This window comes from Periophthalmus magnuspinnatus, chromosome 3 (assembly GCF_009829125.3).
Source record: "Periophthalmus magnuspinnatus isolate fPerMag1 chromosome 3, fPerMag1.2.pri, whole genome shotgun sequence".
Taxonomy (NCBI): domain Eukaryota; kingdom Metazoa; phylum Chordata; class Actinopteri; order Gobiiformes; family Gobiidae; genus Periophthalmus; species Periophthalmus magnuspinnatus.
Window position 1 is genome coordinate 6,334,484 of NC_047128.1, and position 19,367 is coordinate 6,353,850.

Here is a 19,367-nt window from a genome sequence, read left to right on the forward strand (position 1 = left end):
CATGGTTTAGCAAACAGACAAAGGGATTCTGAACCAAGATGTTACCCATATTGTATGACATCGCGCAGCCTTTGTTTCCCAATAATGAAATTTGAATATTTTGTGTTCAGTTGCGTAAGAACAATCACATTCATTTCCTGCCTGTCACTCAATCCTGTTTATAGCATTATTTTGCACTATTTTGAAACGCATAAGCACACTGTGTGAATGCTCGTGCTTAAATGCTATCAATCATCCAATTTAAGCCCTGCATATTCGATCCAGAGTTGATTACAGGGGATTAGCTTTAGCTGTTGTAGCCTCTGACGTGTGACATGCTAACATGGTACATTTGTCAACACATACTTCAAATATTTCCTGTTTTGTGTGATCCAAAAAGGCCAAACCCCAAAACAGGTTCAAAAGGACAGTGACCCTATAACACAACCAAGTTCCTTGGTAGGGAGTGTGCGTAGTTGGTATAATCAGGGATTATTAGAGACAACAAGTTGCATACCTTAAATATAAAGTTGACAACAGCTGCTGAAAACATAAGACACTGCAAATACTTGTATGCTATATACAATGAGAAAGGTGGCTGACAATGCTTGAATGCTAAAATGGTCCAGACCTGAGCAGCTGCAGATAACAAATGTTGTCTTTGAACTGTAGTGTGAATTTGGTGTTGCCTTGGTTAACAAAAGCACTGACGGCAACAAAGTGAACTCTCTTAACCTTTTCATATCCCTGTAATCCATGCTCTTGACATAAAAAACTCCATTTTGGTTAGTAACACATGCAGCCACACTTTGAAGTTGTATGGTATGCAAAGAGATTCTGGATGTTAAGTGGGTGTCTATTTTAGGACCCGAGAAACATACATAGTATTAGGACCAGTGAAAATCTGCCTGTATGCAAATTTTCTTAATAGTCATTTTAAATTGTATCTCCAAAGAAAATGCATTATGGTGAAATTAAATGCAAACTATTCAATAAATATATATTAAATGAAATGAAACTTAAAAAATCTTTGACACCTGCACAAAAATATGATGCACTGCCGAAACTAAGTAACAAAATAATCAAATAAATACAGATAAAATGGTATATATATATATATATATATATATATATATATATATATATATATATATATATATATATATATATATATATATATATATATATATATATATATATATATATATATATATATATATATATATACATCTACATTTTTGCCCCTGTTTTCAATGTTGCTTCATCATTGGTGAAAAAATACTGGCATTTCTCTATGTTCCTCCTCTTCCTGCTATCACTACAGTCCTGAATACTTCTGATGTTGTGTAATGACTGTAATGATTAATAACTATTCCTTAAACTGTTCTTATAACCTGTTGACACAATAATGCATATGATACAATCCAAGGTATTATAAAAATAAAATATCTTTAATAGTTTGATTTTCCTTCACAAACACTAAGTGCCTTTCACAGATACATCAAGAATCGCATGAGCTTACAAAAGGTGTGTTCAGTTTTCTGACATCAAAAGCCTGAACATAATTCAAAGAAAAAGATGGCTGATCTTATATAACTGTGGCATGAGAAGGTGGCTAATGACTATTCTTAAGCCGACAGAAAGCTGGAGATCTGGTTACTAACAATAGGGCGAGGGATGTCAACACATTATTATTGACAAAACAACTCCCTCTAACTCGTGCAAATGGACCTCTAGTGGAGTGAATTTTTCCATTACATTCCGGAAGTCACCAATGGGCTGACTAAATGCTTTGTAGAGAGGTATCTTGTGCATAGTTTGCTTTTCACAATCCCGTTAATGACACCATAACAGTAGACTGTACTTTGACTTATGAGTTTGCAGGATTACATAGCATTAAATATGTAATTGTATGCTATCTCCAATTATCTCCAATTCCTGAGCAATGTTAACAATATACATTAAGGTTGTAGGTATTGTCATGGCATTCTTGTGTATGTCTATGGCAGGGTATTATTTTTAACAATCTCTAAGAAGAAAACAGTGTCTTGAAATGTCTTATACCATTTGTACCAATGCAAAATTTAAGTATAAAGTTGTAAAACACTTTGTACATTATTTACATTGAACTTCAGAGTTGTATTTGGTTGCCTTTTGCCTTCGTAAAACAGTTATTATCACAACTATGTCATTTTTTGTAAGCTAATGTATCTGAGTCATTTTGGACACACTGGACAATAGCCAGTTACACATGAGTTGAAAGACATAAGGCAGTAGTTAGCCAAAAAAATAAAAAATAAATAAATAAAAAAGAAATGGATCAAAATATGTATCTTTTTGTATTACATGACATGCAGCCACTTCAATTATCTTCAAAATTAACGGTTGAATTGAAGTTAGTCATTGGCATTGGTTAGTTATTGATATATTAAATAATTTAAAGCAGACCTATTATGCACAATCAACTTTTCAGAGCTTTCAACCATTTTATAGATGTTTCACCTCACCATTTATACTCTCAAAGTTGTAATTAGATTGACTCGTGCATACTTGAGCCATCTTTGATCACTTATTTTCAAGACACCATATTGCTCATCAATCCCTGTTTTCTCTACTTATTTTGTTCTCCAATTAAATTTTCTTAATTATGATGGTCATTTTGGTACAAAAAAAAAAAAATAATAATAATAATCTGCTGCTCGCTAGCGTGATGTGTAGTTGTCGGCACCATAGGAGGTGCCAACAGCTACACTATTTGCTTTTTGTTGTGATGACTTTTATGGCAATATCAGCTCTTATTGGGCACCAGAGTTTTCTAATGTGCAAGTCAGTGGACTTTTTCTTACATTAAGTAATTTGCGAAATGTCTAAATTATAACATAATGATCTATTATATAACTATATAGCAGACACAAGCACAATAGGTCTTCTTTAAGGCATCAATACAACAAATCATTGTTATATGTTTAAACCATTATGAACATATGAAGAATGTTATACTAAAACCATGTAATTTTGAATTAAAAAAAATGAATATAAATCGAAGATTTAGTTGCCAGGATAATAACTGTTTCACCAAGAGCAAAAAGCCACCTCTTGAAATAATTACACTTTGTACATTGGTGTTTTGTAAACATTCATGTAAACAGCAGTGGTTTTGGATATGGGTGGACATCAAAGATTTGAGATTTGCCTGATTTTTCTGTTCACAACATGTACTGATTCATGAGTAATTTTCAAAGGTATTTCAGTCTCCAATTTTGTCTTCTTTCGATGTTTTTTCAACCTTTTACAGCAAATATATGATGTCAGCATCACCACTAAAAGAAACAGCCCAAGACAAGTTGCAGAGAGAGCTATGAGAACGGGCTGGCAGGGGAACAACTCATATCTTTCGGGTCCTTCCTTCATTTGACCAGTAAACCAGGGTTTTTCCTCAACTTCTATGTCTGCCTCCCTGGTTAGCAAGCTTTGGATGTAGCTCTCATTGCTAACAGTTTCATTCACAAAAAAGTTTACCATGACAGTTGAGTAGAGTGGCTCTGGTTGTCCGTGATCGCTTACTTTAACCAGTAAACTGCATAAACCCCTGTTGCTTAATTCACGTTTTAGAGTGATATTTCCAGTTTGGGCATCAATAGCGAAGGAACCTGGCTCACCACCTTTTCGTTTGATGATACTGTAAGCAATCACTGCGTTCATCCCTGTGTCTTTATCCACAGCGTACACTTCCGTAATAGACGTCCCAGGCAATGTGCTAGGTAGGACTAGCATATAAGACAGGTTCGACTGCGGAAATAGGACGATTGGTGGATTGTCATTTACATCCAATAATAAAACTGTCACCATGGTAACAGAAGACAGAGGCGGTTCGCCCCCATCCACAGCTTCAACCCACAACTGATAGGTCCCTTGTTGTTCTCTGTCTAGCGAAGTTTTGGCTCTCAATATACCACGTCCTGTATCGATCATAAAAATATCGGTACCATTTAAAATCGATAATGCAACCCAACCGTTCTCCCCAGCATCAGCATCTCTAACCGAAAGTACTCCAATCTCACCATATCCTGGGAAGTTCTCCGGTACAAAGAAAGTGAAATCTTTGTTGATGAAACGTGGGCTGTTGTCATTGCAGTCTTGCACAGTTAGGACAACGGTTGCAATAGACTCCTTCCTAGGTGTCCCCTGGTCCAATGCTCTCACAATGAAACGATATGTCTCCTTTTCTTCGCGGTCCAATGATGTAGTGACTATAAGGACACCCGTAACCCGATCCAGTTCGAATATCCCCGGTGCATCCCCTCCTAAGAGATAGATAACCTCTCCTCTGCTATCGCTATCCTGATCCGTAGCTTGGAATTGCGTTAAGAACGTATTGGGTGGATTGTTTTCTTCAATGGTTAGCTCAACTATGGACTGTTGAAATACTGGGGCGTTGTCATTCTCATCCAAGACTTGAATTTTTAAAAAGGCTTTAATTACCAACCCTTGTGAATTATTAGCGACAATGATTAGGTCAAACTCTTGTGCTGTTTCATAGTCCAGTGCTTCTGTGGTTTCCAATAAGTATTCATTTTTAATCAGCTGGTAGGGGCTTAGTCTAAATGGGCCACTCCCCTCCAGATGGCAGTCGACTTTTTGATTTGATCCTACATTTTTAACCGTGTAAAAAGCTATCGGAGAAAGTGCTGGTTCTGATTCTTTCAAATAAACAACTCCGTCTTTCTCGAGCGCGATATATCTCGGTATGATAGCAGGAGGTCCAGTAAGCATTTTGATTATGTTGAGAGTAACAGTTGTAACAGCTGGGATGCAACCAGGCCCATTGGCTAATACTGTCAGTTTGTAGTGTGGGGCAGTGCCAGATTCTATTTTTCCCGCTAGCTTAATGATGCCCGTGTTACTGTCCAAATGGAACAAGCTCCTAGTCTCCCTTGGCACTCGCTCACTGTAGGCGTAGCTGATCTGAGCATTAGCACCCAGGTCAGGGTCGTAAGCGTGGAGTCTTGCTATCGGTGCTCCTTTACTTGTATTCCCATGGACAGTAATATTCAAATGAGTCTCTGTGAATTTTGGACAGTTGTCATTCACGTCGGATATCTGGATTTTTAAAGTAGCCGCCCCAAGAAGAGGAGGTGCCCCGCCATCCTCTGCTATAATATCTGTTACATACTCTGCTTGGGTTTCTCTGTCCAAAGTTTCGGTCACAATGAGGAATGGCGTCAACTCTCCCCCATCGTTTTCCTCAACATCCAGAGTGAAGACCCCAAAGTCATTAACAAGCCAATACGTCTGCACCCCATGGAGCCCCAAGTCTGGGTCAACCGCCGACTGCTCGACCGCATAACGAGCATTGACGGGTGAATTTTCTGGGACAGTTAAAATGATTTCATCCACAGGGAACTTTGGCCTGTTGTCGTTCACATCCTCAATAACAATCTTGACTTTGACAAGCTGAAAGTACTGTTGTGGTAGCACCAACACATCCAGAGACAAGACACAGGCCTTAACCTCGGAGTTGTCTGGACAGAGGGTCTCCCTGTCAATCTCCGTGGCAGATGTGTAAAGCTCCCCAGTGGTATTATTAAGGGTCACGTACTGCTCGTTGACCTTCTTTTGAGCCAGATTGAATAAAAAGGGGGGTTTGGCATTAAAATCCAAGTTTAAGTCAACTCCAATGGCCCCTATAAATGTCCCACGTGGTAATCCCTCCTTTATCTTATAGACGAGCTCTTTCGCTTTGCTGAAATTTGCCAAACAAGACAGAGGGCTGGTGTAGAGGAGGAGGATGCATAGGCCCTAGAAGAAAACAACAGATTTTAATTACTGCTTTGAACTTAAGATGCAATGGACTAGACTACAGTATACAGTAGGCCTATACACATACATTATTAACATAACATTACTCTTAAATGATGACTTAACATTGATTTATTTGTTGGTTTATTTAAATGCGCATTAAACAATTTCTAACTGTGATCGTCCCCCTGTAGTCCCCTTTTGTTTTTTGTACGATTATATAAACTTAGTATTAGTAATAGTCTGGTACCACATATAAGTAGTATTTTCAGCAGTTTGGCAACTCTGTAAAATGTATAAACAAACTGGACTGAACAGACATACCATATCGAGAAAGTACTGTGCTTAGAGGCTATTACACACATGTAAAAATATATATGTAAAATCAATACACAATTAATGACATCTCAACGAACAATGACACCCATAGACGATTCCTCTGTATTTACATACCTTTAGAATATACTGCTAAAGTAGGTGAAAACTAAAACACACAACTTTGAAAGCACATTTGTCCTTCTAAACTATTAAGCTTATTTATCTGAAGAGAAAGCCAAACTTACCCATACACCTCCTCTCTTACTAAGGCAGGGGTGTCTTCTGTTGATCATATTTACGTTGAAGTGAAGTGCTGCCTCTCTTACTAGAGCCGGGAGCTCCTCCGCTGAAGTGGCCGGAGCTGCTGGTGTTGAGTTAAAGCAGGCATGTTGTTGAGAGCAGAGCCGCGCAGACCTCTGTAGACTCTCGTGCCTTATTGCAGTCTGACTTGAACCAGTCATTCATCCCCAGTGCCGTCTCTGGACACTCCCCCTGTATGCAAATTAAGCACTAATATTGACCAATGGGAGGTGTAGGCTGCTGGGAAATGCAGTTCAAGCCACACATTGTTTTGTTTTTGTTTTTTTCCTCTCTATGCATACCAAAGGCACCTAAACTTTGTGGCACGCCCTTAGCAGATAAATTGCATACCTGAGTGTGGTGGAGGGAGAGTGAAGTTTTCGAAAGATGCATTAAGCAACTGCAGTCTTAAGATAACTTCTACTTATGATTATTAATGTTGCAGCTGCATGTGGTGATAAATAGTATTTGTCTTGCAACTGGTTTCTGGACAATGGTATATGCCAGACCTTTTGACACTCAATAAAGTAATGGAGTATGGGATTCTTCACATCTTACCAATGTATAGAGGTAGAACGATAGATATTGTATCCCACTGAAATACAGAAAAGACATGTTCAAGAAACTTTTCTTTCTGTACTGGATTATGGAGATATAATAAACATGAAGACTTCAACCTCTCCTTTGAAACCTTGAGATACACTCTTTCACTCAGTTTCATAATTCATAATTTAAAACCCATTACTGTACACTGTATGAAAAAGTAGGTTGGCCATCGCTGTCTGTCAGAAGAGAACAACACTGTATAAAATGTATTTATAATGGACTACTTCATAGACTGCCTGAATATCTCACTCATTTGTTGAACTTTGAGATGGGAACTTTGAATACAAGATCTCATGATTTTCTACGTCTAAAAACTGGCTGCATTAGAAGTGAAATTGGGAAAATAGGGGAATTTTGCTTTCCCAAAAATGGAATACATTACAAGGACATGCAAAACTGGATACATAGATGCAAGTAATGTACTTTAATAATCAGGTGATAAACATATATACTCACACCTGCTCCTGTTTTTAATGTTTAATATGTACCTAATACCTATGTAGTTATTTGTTTTGTTTATTTTTGTTTGTAGGCACTCATGAAAAAGAGAGTCTGAGTGGTCTCATTGGGCTCTCCCTATGTAAATAAAAATACATGAAAAAAAGTTAAATAGATACAATAATTAAAAGTTTATGTAGCACACACAAAGTCCGTGTGTAGTGAAGTTTTATATAGTGAAGTAAAACAATAATCATAATAATGTATGTAATGAAATTAAATGTATGTAATGAAATTAAATGTAAATTTGAAGTAGCACTGATATATTTGTGGTAGTGTCGCAGGCTTGTTTCCCTAGATACATTAAATACATACATACATAGGTATATAAGTTTAATGCCATTGAACATTCTCAACAAAGCAAGAAGATCTCCATGGAGACAAGTTGGTGGCGTCAGAAAATGTACATTTTCACACATGTAAGGTGTTTTTTTTATACATAACTAATTTATTTTAACTTGTCTTAATAAAAAGCATATCTACAGATACAAAAGAAATACACAGTTTTCCTCAAAAGAAGTAGGTATAAACGTCATATATATTTACATACACATGATACACATAATTCCATCAGAACATATTGTCATAACTTTATATTCAATTTCACATATTAAAGTCTCAGGATCAAATAGACTGAAAATTATGTAATGGATAAAAATGCTTAAAATGCAGTGGAGGGATAACAAAAAATGTATCAAAATACATTGAGCAACTGCAGCCTTAGATAATGTCAGATAAAGTGAATACAGCTATGTTCTTTTTGCACTAATATAACACATTCTTGTCTTAATTCCAACTAAAACACGAGACAGATTTCATATTATTTTGTTTATTATACTGTGTACTACTGATCATACATTAGGTGTCATTCATCTATAAAACATAACTAGTTCATTTTAAACTGTTTGCAGTGGTCCACATTATTGCTCACTTACCTTATGCATTCTAAGCATTCTCTATTCATAATAACCAAGTTATAGCTGTTATGCTTCATTCATTTACCCTCTTGAATTTATTTTTTGAGTGATTTGTGCATATTTGAGCTTATTTTCAAGACACCGTATGGCCAATCAATCTCCATTTTCAACACTGGTGCATACACCCACTGCTCTTCTTCAAATTTATTTTCTTTATCGATGCTAAGTGTAGGACTCTCGGCAGCGTTGCATAATTATTTTGGTATAAATAAATGAAAAAAAAAACCATGACTTGCTAGTGCGATCTGCAGCTATCCATGGGGGGGCCGACAGCTCTACAGCTCTTGTTGTGCTGACGTTTATGGTAAACATCAGCTCCCATTGCAATTGCATTGCTCCCATTCGTTTTCTAACGAAGCCAGCGATTTAAAATGTGTAAATTATAGCATAATGACCCACGGATGTCATAGATTATAACTATAAAGAAGACACAAGCAAAAAATGCTTCAATTCAATTGCAAGGAAAAAAAAATCTGGTACAGGCCCTTTAAGAGTTAATTTATGCTAACTTGCGGCTTTATTATACAGGGTTTAGTGAGGTGGTACAAATAGGACAGGAGTACAGGATCTATTGATGAACAGTGTGAGAGGTGATCATGTCATAATAAGTGTAGCAGCGGCAGTGGTCTGGGTTGAGCCCTTAACTAAATCATCGCTCTCTAATCCTCATGTGTGCTAAATGCCAGACCAGCTGTTGACCGGGATTGGAAGCATACTGCACAGAAAATAACTGATTGAGTGTCTCTGCAAAGGGAGGGCCACACACACGCACACAGTCTTATTCTGCCATCATACACAGTTACAAGGGTTATGGATTTACAAGACTTACAAGAGGAAAAAAATAGATCACAATTTCAAATTTCTTAAAGAAGACATATTGTGCTTGTATCTGTTATATAGTTATAATGTATGACACTTGTGGATCATTATGTTATAATTTGGACATTTTACATCGGCAAAATAAATCACCCTAAACAAGTTAATAAAAGAAACAAGTCCATTGGCTTCTGCTCTAGAAAACTCTGGTACTCAATGGGAGCTGATGCCGCCATAAACGTCATGATCCATAGGATAGCTGCAGATCACACTAGAGAGTAGCGGATATTATTTTTTTTCATTTGTACCATAATGATTATGCAATACTGCTGAATCCTACACACATCATCAATTAATAAAGTAAAATTGGAGAATAAAATAAGCAGATAGCATTTAAAGCAGACCTATTATGCAAAATGGACTTTTCAGCGCTTTTAACCATGCTATAGTTGTTTCTTTCTATTTAGCCTCTCAAAGTTGTTTTTGGAGTGATTCGTGCATGTTTGAGCAATCATTAATCACTTATTTTCAGTGGATGTATGCCACCGCCATACACCCACTGAAAACTCAATACAAATATGTATGTCACTTATTCCCTTTTAGAATGAACATTTTAGTCCAAATTTGAATAGATCCAAGGGATTTGTGGGCATCGTTTTGGTCCTGAGAAATTTGAAGCGATATGACCTCACCAAAAATGTGTAGAATTTTGGCAGTAACTTGAGCTAATTCTGAATTTTTGTCTTTCCTTGTTTTACTACACTTGGACTTGGCATAAAATGTGACCTTCACCTGGAATCACATTCTTTGACTAATTTAATTGTGCTTTGCTGCGCTTCACTGGCTTTGCAGCAACAGCAGAGAAACTAAAAACATACAAAATAAACAACATTATGTACACTACACACTGTGGCACACTATTCTTACTATTCTTACAGTATAGTGTGACTAGAGATGAATTTTTCAGGCTTATTATGGATTACAGAGAATACAATGGCATTAAGGGAGTAGCATTTGATTAAGCAGTAATCAGAACAATTATTAACCGTGATTACATGATGATCAAACACGTGACCACAGTGAGAGCCCATACTAACAGCCAGTCTACTGTTTAGCCAAAATAGTAGTTTTTATAGAAGTATTACAAATTCAAATATTTTCACAAATTTCAAACCCAGATACCTACAATGCACTTGTATTTTAGTCTTCCAGTTTCATTTTGATTTTACACTTTGAGCAGAAGTTTGCATTTTTATGTAGTACAACTCTTTAACAACCTGCCCAGGTACAGCGCTGTTATTTCTTAGGGGTATCTTCCAGCTCGCTCTCTCTCTCTCTCTCTCTCTCTCTCTCCTTCTCTCTCTCTCTCTCTCTCTCTCTCTCTCTCTCTCTATCTATCTATCTATCTATCTATATATATATCTCTATATATATATATATCTATATCTATATCTATATCTATCTATCTATCTATCTATCTATCTATCTATCTATCTATCTATCTATCTATATAATAGTATATATATATATATATATATATATAATATATATATATAGTATATATATATAATATATATAATAATAGATAGATATAGATTAGATAGATAGATAGATAGATAGATAGATATAGATATAGATATAGATATATATATATAGATATATATATAGATAGATAGATAGATAGATAGAGAGAGAGAGAGAGAGAGAGAGAGAGAGAGAGAGAGAGAGAGAGAGAGAGAGAGAGAGAGAGAGAGAGAGCGAGCTGGAAGATACCCACTAAGAAATACAGCGCTGTACCTGGGCAGGTTGTTAAAGAGTTGTACTACATAAAAATGCAAACTTCTGCTCAAAGTGTAAAATCAAAATGAAACTGGAAGACTAAAATACAAGTGCATTGTAGGTATCTGGGTTTGAAATTTGTGAAATATTTGAATTTGTAATACTTCTATAAAAACTACTATTTTGGCTAAACAGTAGACTGGCTGTTAGTATGGGCTCTCACTGTGTCACGTGTTTGATCATCATGTAATCACGGTTAATAATTGTTCTGATTACTGCTTAATCAAATGCTACTCCCTTAATGCCATTGTATTCTCTGTAATCCATAATAAGCCTGAAAAATTCATCTCTAGTCACACCTATACTGTAAGAATAGTAAGAATAGTGTGCCACAGTGTGTAGTGTACATAATGTTGTTTATTTTTGTATGTTTTTGTTTCTCTGCTGTTGCTGCAAAGCCAGTGAAGCGCAGCAAAGCACAATTAAAATTAGTCAAAGAATGTGATTCCAGGTGAAGGTCACATTTTATGCCAAGTCCAAGTGTAGTAAAACAAGAAAGACAAAAATTCAGAATTAGCTCAAGTTACTGCCAAAATTCTACACATTTTTGGTGAGGTCATATCGCTTCAAATTTCTCAGGACCAAACGATGCCCCACAAATCCCTTGGATCTATTCAAATTTGGACTAAAATGTTCATTCTAAAAGGGAATAAGTGACATACATATTTGTATTGAGTTTTCAGTGGGTGTATGGCGGTGGCATACATCCACTGAAAATAAGTGATTAATGATTGCTCAAACATGCACGAATCACTCCAAAAACAACTTTGAGAGGCTAAATAAGAAAAAACAACTATAGCATGGTTAAAAGCGCTGAAAAGTCCATTTTGCATAATAGGTCTGCTTTAAATGCTATCTGCTTATTTTATTCTCCAATTTTACTTTATTAATTGATGATGTGTGTAGGATTCAGCAGTATTGCATAATCATTATGGTACAATGAAAAAAATAATATCCGCTACTCTCTAGTGTGATCTGCAGCTATCCTATGGATCATGACGTTTATGGCGGCATCAGCTCCCATTGAGTACCAGAGTTTTCTAGAGCAGAAGCCAATGGACTTGTTTCTTTTATTAACTTGTTTAGGGTGATTTATTTTGCCGATGTAAAATGTCCAAATTATAACATAATGATCCACAAAGTGTCATACATTATAACTATATAACAGATACAAGCACAATATGTCTTCTTTAAGAAATTTGAAATTGTGATCTATTTTTTCCTCTTGTAAGTCTTGTAAATCCATAACCCTTGTAACTGTGTATGATGGCAGAATAAGACTGTGTGCGTGTGTGTGGCCCTCCCTTTGGCAGAGACACTCAATCAGTTATTTTCTGTGCAGTATGCTTCCAATCCCGGTCAACAGCTGGTCTGGCATTTAGCACACATGAGGATTAGAGAGCGATGATTTAGTTAAGGGCTCAACCCAGACCACTGCCGCTGCTACACTTATTATGACATGATCACCTCTCACACTGTTCATCAATAGATCCTGTACTCCTGTCCTATTTGTACCACCTCACTAAACCCTGTATAATAAAGCCGCAAGTTAGCATAAATTAACTCTTAAAGGGCCTGTACCAGATTTTTTTTCCTTGCAATTGAATTGAAGCATTTTTTGCTTGTGTCTTCTTTATAGTTATAATCTATGACATCCGTGGGTCATTATGCTATAATTTACCATTTTAAATCGCTGGCTTCGTTAGAAAACGAATGGGAGCAATGCAATGCAATGGGAGCTGATGTTACCATAAACGTCAGCACAACAAAGAGCTGTAGAGCTGTCGGCCCCCCCATGGATAGCTGCAGATCGCACTAGCAAGTCATGGTTTTTTTTTTCATTTATTTATACCAAAATAATTATGCAACGCTGCCGAGTCCTACACTTAGCATCGATAAAGAAAATAAATTTGAAGAAGAGCAGTGGGTGTATGCACCAGTGTTGAAAATGGAGATTGATTGGCCATACGGTGTCTTGAAATAAGCTCAAATATGCACAAATCACTCAAAAAATAAATTCAAGAGGGTAAATGAATGAAGCATAACAGCTATAACTTGGTTATTATGAATAGAGAATGCTTAGAATGCATAAGGTAAGTGAGCAATAATGTGGACCACTGCAAACAGTTTAAAATGAACTAGTTATGTTTTATAGATGAATGACACCTAATGTATGATCAGTAGTACACAGTATAATAAACAAAATAATTGAAATCTGTCTCGTGTTTTAGTTGGAATTAAGACAAGAATGTGTTATATTAGTGCAAAAGAACATAGCTGTATTCACTTTATCTGACATTATCTAAGGCTGCAGTTGCTCAATGTATTTTGATACATTTTTTGTTATCCCTCCACTGCATTTTAAGCATTTTTATCCATTACATAATTTTCAGTCTATTTGATCCTGAGACTTTAATATGTGAAATTGAATATAAAGTTATGACAATATGTTCTGATGGAATTATGTGTATCATGTGTATGTAAATATATATGACGTTTATACCTACTTCTTTTGAGGAAAACTGTGTATTTCTTTTGTATCTGTAGATATGCTTTTTATTAAGACAAGTTAAAATAAATTAGTTATGTATAAAAAAACACCTTACATGTGTGAAAATGTACATTTTCTGACGCCACCAACTTGTCTCCATGGAGATCTTCTTGCTTTGTTGAGAATGTTCAATGGCATTAAACTTATATACCTATGTATGTATGTATTTAATGTATCTAGGGAAACAAGCCTGCGACACTACCACAAATATCAGTGCTACTTCAAATTTACATTTAATTTCATTACATACATTTAATTTCATTACATACATTATTATGATTATTGTTTTACTTCACTATATAAAACTTCACTACACACGGACTTTGTGTGTGCTACATAAACTTTTAATTATTGTATCTATTTAACTTTTTTTCATGTATTTTTATTTACATAGGGAGAGCCCAATGAGACCACTCAGACTCTCTTTTTCATGAGTGCCTACAAACAAAAATAAACAAAACAAATAACTACATAGGTATTAGGTACATATTAAACATTAAAAACAGGAGCAGGTGTGAGTATATATGTTTATCACCTGATTATTAAAGTACATTACTTGCATCTATGTATCCAGTTTTGCATGTCCTTGTAATGTATTCCATTTTTGGGAAAGCAAAATTCCCTATTTTCCCAATTTCACTTCTAATGCAGCCAGTTTTTAGACGTAGAAAATCATGAGATCTTGTATTCAAAGTTCCCATCTCAAAGTTCAACAAATGAGTGAGATATTCAGGCAGTCTATGAAGTAGTCCATTATAAATACATTTTATACAGTGTTGTTCTCTTCTGACAGACAGCGATGGCCAACCTACTTTTTCATACAGTGTACAGTAATGGGTTTTAAATTATGAATTATGAAACTGAGTGAAAGAGTGTATCTCAAGGTTTCAAAGGAGAGGTTGAAGTCTTCATGTTTATTATATCTCCATAATCCAGTACAGAAAGAAAAGTTTCTTGAACATGTCTTTTCTGTATTTCAGTGGGATACAATATCTATCGTTCTACCTCTATACATTGGTAAGATGTGAAGAATCCCATACTCCATTACTTTATTGAGTGTCAAAAGGTCTGGCATATACCATTGTCCAGAAACCAGTTGCAAGACAAATACTATTTATCACCACATGCAGCTGCAACATTAATAATCATAAGTAGAAGTTATCTTAAGACTGCAGTTGCTTAATGCATCTTTCGAAAACTTCACTCTCCCTCCACCACACTCAGGTATGCAATTTATCTGCTAAGGGCGTGCCACAAAGTTTAGGTGCCTTTGGTATGCATAGAGAGGAAAAAAACAAAAACAAAACAATGTGTGGCTTGAACTGCATTTCCCAGCAGCCTACACCTCCATTGGTCAATATTAGTGCTTAATTTGCATACAGGGGGAGTGTCCAGAGACGGCACTGGGGATGAATGACTGGTTCAAGTCAGACTGCAATAAGGCACGAGAGTCTACAGAGGTCTGCGCGGCTCTGCTCTCAACAACATGCCTGCTTTAACTCAACACCAGCAGCTCCGGCCACTTCAGCGGAGGAGCTCCCGGCTCTAGTAAGAGAGGCAGCACTTCACTTCAACGTAAATATGATCAACAGAAGACACCCCTGCCTTAGTAAGAGAGGAGGTGTATGGGTAAGTTTGGCTTTCTCTTCAGATAAATAAGCTTAATAGTTTAGAAGGACAAATGTGCTTTCAAAGTTGTGTGTTTTAGTTTTCACCTACTTTAGCAGTATATTCTAAAGGTATGTAAATACAGAGGAATCGTCTATGGGTGTCATTGTTCGTTGAGATGTCATTAATTGTGTATTGATTTTACATATATATTTTTACATGTGTGTAATAGCCTCTAAGCACAGTACTTTCTCGATATGGTATGTCTGTTCAGTCCAGTTTGTTTATACATTTTACAGAGTTGCCAAACTGCTGAAAATACTACTTATATGTGGTACCAGACTATTACTAATACTAAGTTTATATAATCGTACAAAAACAAAAGGGGACTACAGGGGGACGATCACAGTTAGAAATTGTTTAATGCGCATTTAAATAAACCAACAAATAAATCAATGTTAAGTCATCATTTAAGAGTAATGTTATGTTAATAATGTATGTGTATAGGCCTACTGTATACTGTAGTCTAGTCCATTGCATCTTAAGTTCAAAGCAGTAATTAAAATCTGTTGTTTTCTTCTAGGGCCTATGCATCCTCCTCCTCTACACCAGCCCTCTGTCTTGTTTGGCAAATTTCAGCAAAGCGAAAGAGCTCGTCTATAAGATAAAGGAGGGATTACCACGTGGGACATTTATAGGGGCCATTGGAGTTGACTTAAACTTGGATTTTAATGCCAAACCCCCCTTTTTATTCAATCTGGCTCAAAAGAAGGTCAACGAGCAGTACGTGACCCTTAATAATACCACTGGGGAGCTTTACACATCTGCCACGGAGATTGACAGGGAGACCCTCTGTCCAGACAACTCCGAGGTTAAGGCCTGTGTCTTGTCTCTGGATGTGTTGGTGCTACCACAACAGTCTTTCAGCTGTCAAAGTCAAGATTGTTATTGAGGATGTGAACGACAACAGGCCAAAGTTCCCTGTGGATGAAATCATTTTAACTGTCCCAGAAAATTCACCCGTCAATGCTCGTTATGCGGTCGAGCAGTCGGCGGTTGACCCAGACTTGGGGCTCCATGGGGTGCAGACGTATTGGCTTGTTAATGACTTTGGGGTCTTCACTCTGGATGTTGAGGAAACGATGGGGGAGAGTTGACGCCATTCCTCATTGTGACCGAAACTTTGGACAGAGAAACCCAAGCAGAGTATGTAACAGATATTATAGCAGAGGATGGCGGGGCACCTCCTCTTCTTGGGGCGGCTACTTTAAAAATCCAGATATCCGACGTGAATGACAACTGTCCAAAATTCACAGAGACTCATTTGAATATTACTGTCCCATGGGAATACAAGTAAAGGAGCACCGATAGCAAGACTCCACGCTTACGACCCTGACCTGGGTGCTAATGCTCAGATCAGCTACGCCTACAGTGAGCGAGTGCCAAGGGAGACTAGGAGCTTGTTCCATTTGGACAGTAACACGGGCATCATTAAGCTAGCGGGAAAAATAGAATCTGGCACTGCCCCACACTACAAACTGACAGTATTAGCCAATGGGCCTGGTTGCATCCCAGCTGTTACAACTGTTACTCTCAACATAATCAAAATGCTTACTGGACCTCCTGCTATCATACCGAGATATATCGCGCTCGAGAAAGACGGAGTTGTTTATTTGAAAGAATCAGAACCAGCACTTTCTCCGATAGCTTTTTACACGGTTAAAAATGTAGGATCAAATCAAAAAGTCGACTGCCATCTGGAGGGGAGTGGCCCATTTAGACTAAGCCCCTACCAGCTGATTAAAAATGAATACTTATTGGAAACCACAGAAGCACTGGACTATGAAACAGCACAAGAGTTTGACCTAATCATTGTCGCTAATAATTCACAAGGGTTGGTAATTAAAGCCTTTTTAAAAATTCAAGTCTTGGATGAGAATGACAACGCCCCAGTATTTCAACAGTCCATAGTTGAGCTAACCATTGAAGAAAACAATCCACCCAATACGTTCTTAACGCAATTCCAAGCTACGGATCAGGATAGCGATAGCAGAGGAGAGGTTATCTATCTCTTAGGAGGGGATGCACCGGGGATATTCGAACTGGATCGGGTTACGGGTGTCCTTATAGTCACTACATCATTGGACCGCGAAGAAAAGGAGACATATCGTTTCATTGTGAGAGCATTGGACCAGGGGACACCTAGGAAGGAGTCTATTGCAACCGTTGTCCTAACTGTGCAAGACTGCAATGACAACAGCCCACGTTTCATCAACAAAGATTTCACTTTCTTTGTACCGGAGAACTTCCCAGGATATGGTGAGATTGGAGTACTTTCGGTTAGAGATGCTGATGCTGGGGAGAACGGTTGGGTTGCATTATCGATTTTAAATGGTACCGATATTTTTATGATCGATACAGGACGTGGTATATTGAGAGCCAAAACTTCGCTAGACAGAGAACAACAAGGGACCTATCAGTTGTGGGTTGAAGCTGTGGATGGGGCGAACCGCCTCTGTCTTCTGTTACCATGGTGACAGTTTATTATTGGATGTAAATGACAATCCACCAATCGTCTATTTCCGCAGTCGAACCTGTCTTATATGCTAGTCCTACCTAGCACATTGCCTGGGACGTCTATTACGGAAGTGTACGCTGTGGATAAAGACACAGGGATGAACGCAGTGATTGCTTACAGTATCATCAAACGAAAAGGTGGTGAGCCAGGTTCCTTCGCTATTGATGCCCAAACTGGAAATATCACTCTAAAACGTGAATTAAGCAACAGGGGTTTATGCAGTTTACTGGTTAAAGTAAGCGATCACGGACAACCAGAGCCACTCTACTCAACTGTCATGGTAAACTTTTTTGTGAATGAAACTGTTAGCAATGAGAGCTACATCCAAAGCTTGCTAACCAGGGAGGCAGACATAGAAGTTGAGGAAAAACCTGGTTTACTGGTCAAATGAAGGAAGGACCCGAAAGATATGAGTTGTTCCCCTGCCAGCCCGTTCTCATAGCTCTCTCTGCAACTTGTCTTGGGCTGTTTCTTTTAGTGGTGATGCTGACATCATATATTTGCTGTAAAAGGTTGAAAAAACATCGAAAGGAAGACAAAATTGGAGACTGAAATACCTTTGAAAATTACTCATGAATCAGTACAGGTTGTGAACAGAAAAATCAGGCAAATCTCAAATCTTTGATGTCCACCCATATCCAAAACACTGCTGTTTACATGAATGTTTACAAAAACAACCAATGTACAAAGTGTATTATTTCAAGAGGTGGCTTTTTGCTCTTGGTGAAACAGTTATTATCCTGGCAACTAAATCTTCGATTTATATTCATTTTTTTTAATTCAAAAATTAATGGTTTTTAGTATAACATTCTTCATATGTTCATAATGGTTTAAAACTATCATGATTTGTTGTATTGATGCCTTAAAGAAGACCTATTGTGCTTGTGGTCTGCTATATAGTTATATAATAAGATCATTATGTTATAATTTAGACATTTCGCAAATTACTTAATGTAAGAAAAAGTCCACTGACTTGCACATTAGAAAACTCTGGTGCCCAAAAGAGCTGATATTGCCATAAAAGTCATCACAACAAAAAGCAAATAGTGTAGCTGTTGGCACCTCCTATGGTGCCGGACAACTACACATCACGCTAGCGAGCAGCAGATTTTATTATTATTTTTTTTTTTTGTACCAAAATGACCATCATAATTAAGAAATTTAATTGGAGAACAAAATAAGTAGAGAAAACAGGGATTGATGAGCAATATGGTGTCTTGAAAATATAGTGATCAAAAGATGGCTCAAGTATGCACGAGTCAATCTAATTACAACTTTGAGAGTATAAATGGTGAGGTGGGAAACATCTATAAAATGGTTGAAAGCTCTGAAAAGTTGATTGTGCATAATAGGTCTGCTTTAAATTATTTAATATATCAATAACTAACCAATGCCAATGACTAACTTCAATTCACCGTTAATTTTGAAGATAATTGAAGTGGCTGCATGTCATGTAATACAAAAAGATACATATTTTGATCCATTTCTTTTTTATTTA

General features: G+C 36.9%; 1 protein-coding gene and 1 pseudogene across 1 annotated transcript; one reads left to right on the forward strand and one right to left on the reverse strand.

Annotated features, from left to right (window-relative positions):
• Window positions 1-1,447: 1,447 nt before the first annotated feature.
• LOC117389634 (protocadherin-20-like) lies at window positions 1,448-6,524 on the reverse strand. Its single transcript, XM_033987332.2, has 2 exons — window positions 6,342-6,524; window positions 1,448-5,778 (listed from the first exon to the last, which is right to left on the reverse strand). The coding sequence occupies exons 1-2, from the start codon at window positions 6,387-6,389 to the stop codon at window positions 3,154-3,156; spliced, it is 2,673 nt and encodes an 890-aa protein (XP_033843223.2). The 5' UTR covers window positions 6,390-6,524; the 3' UTR covers window positions 1,448-3,153.
• An 8,605-nt stretch (window positions 6,525-15,129) lies between these two features.
• On the forward strand, window positions 15,130-18,494 carry LOC117391194 (protocadherin-20-like; annotated as a pseudogene).
• Window positions 18,495-19,367: the final 873 nt, after the last annotated feature.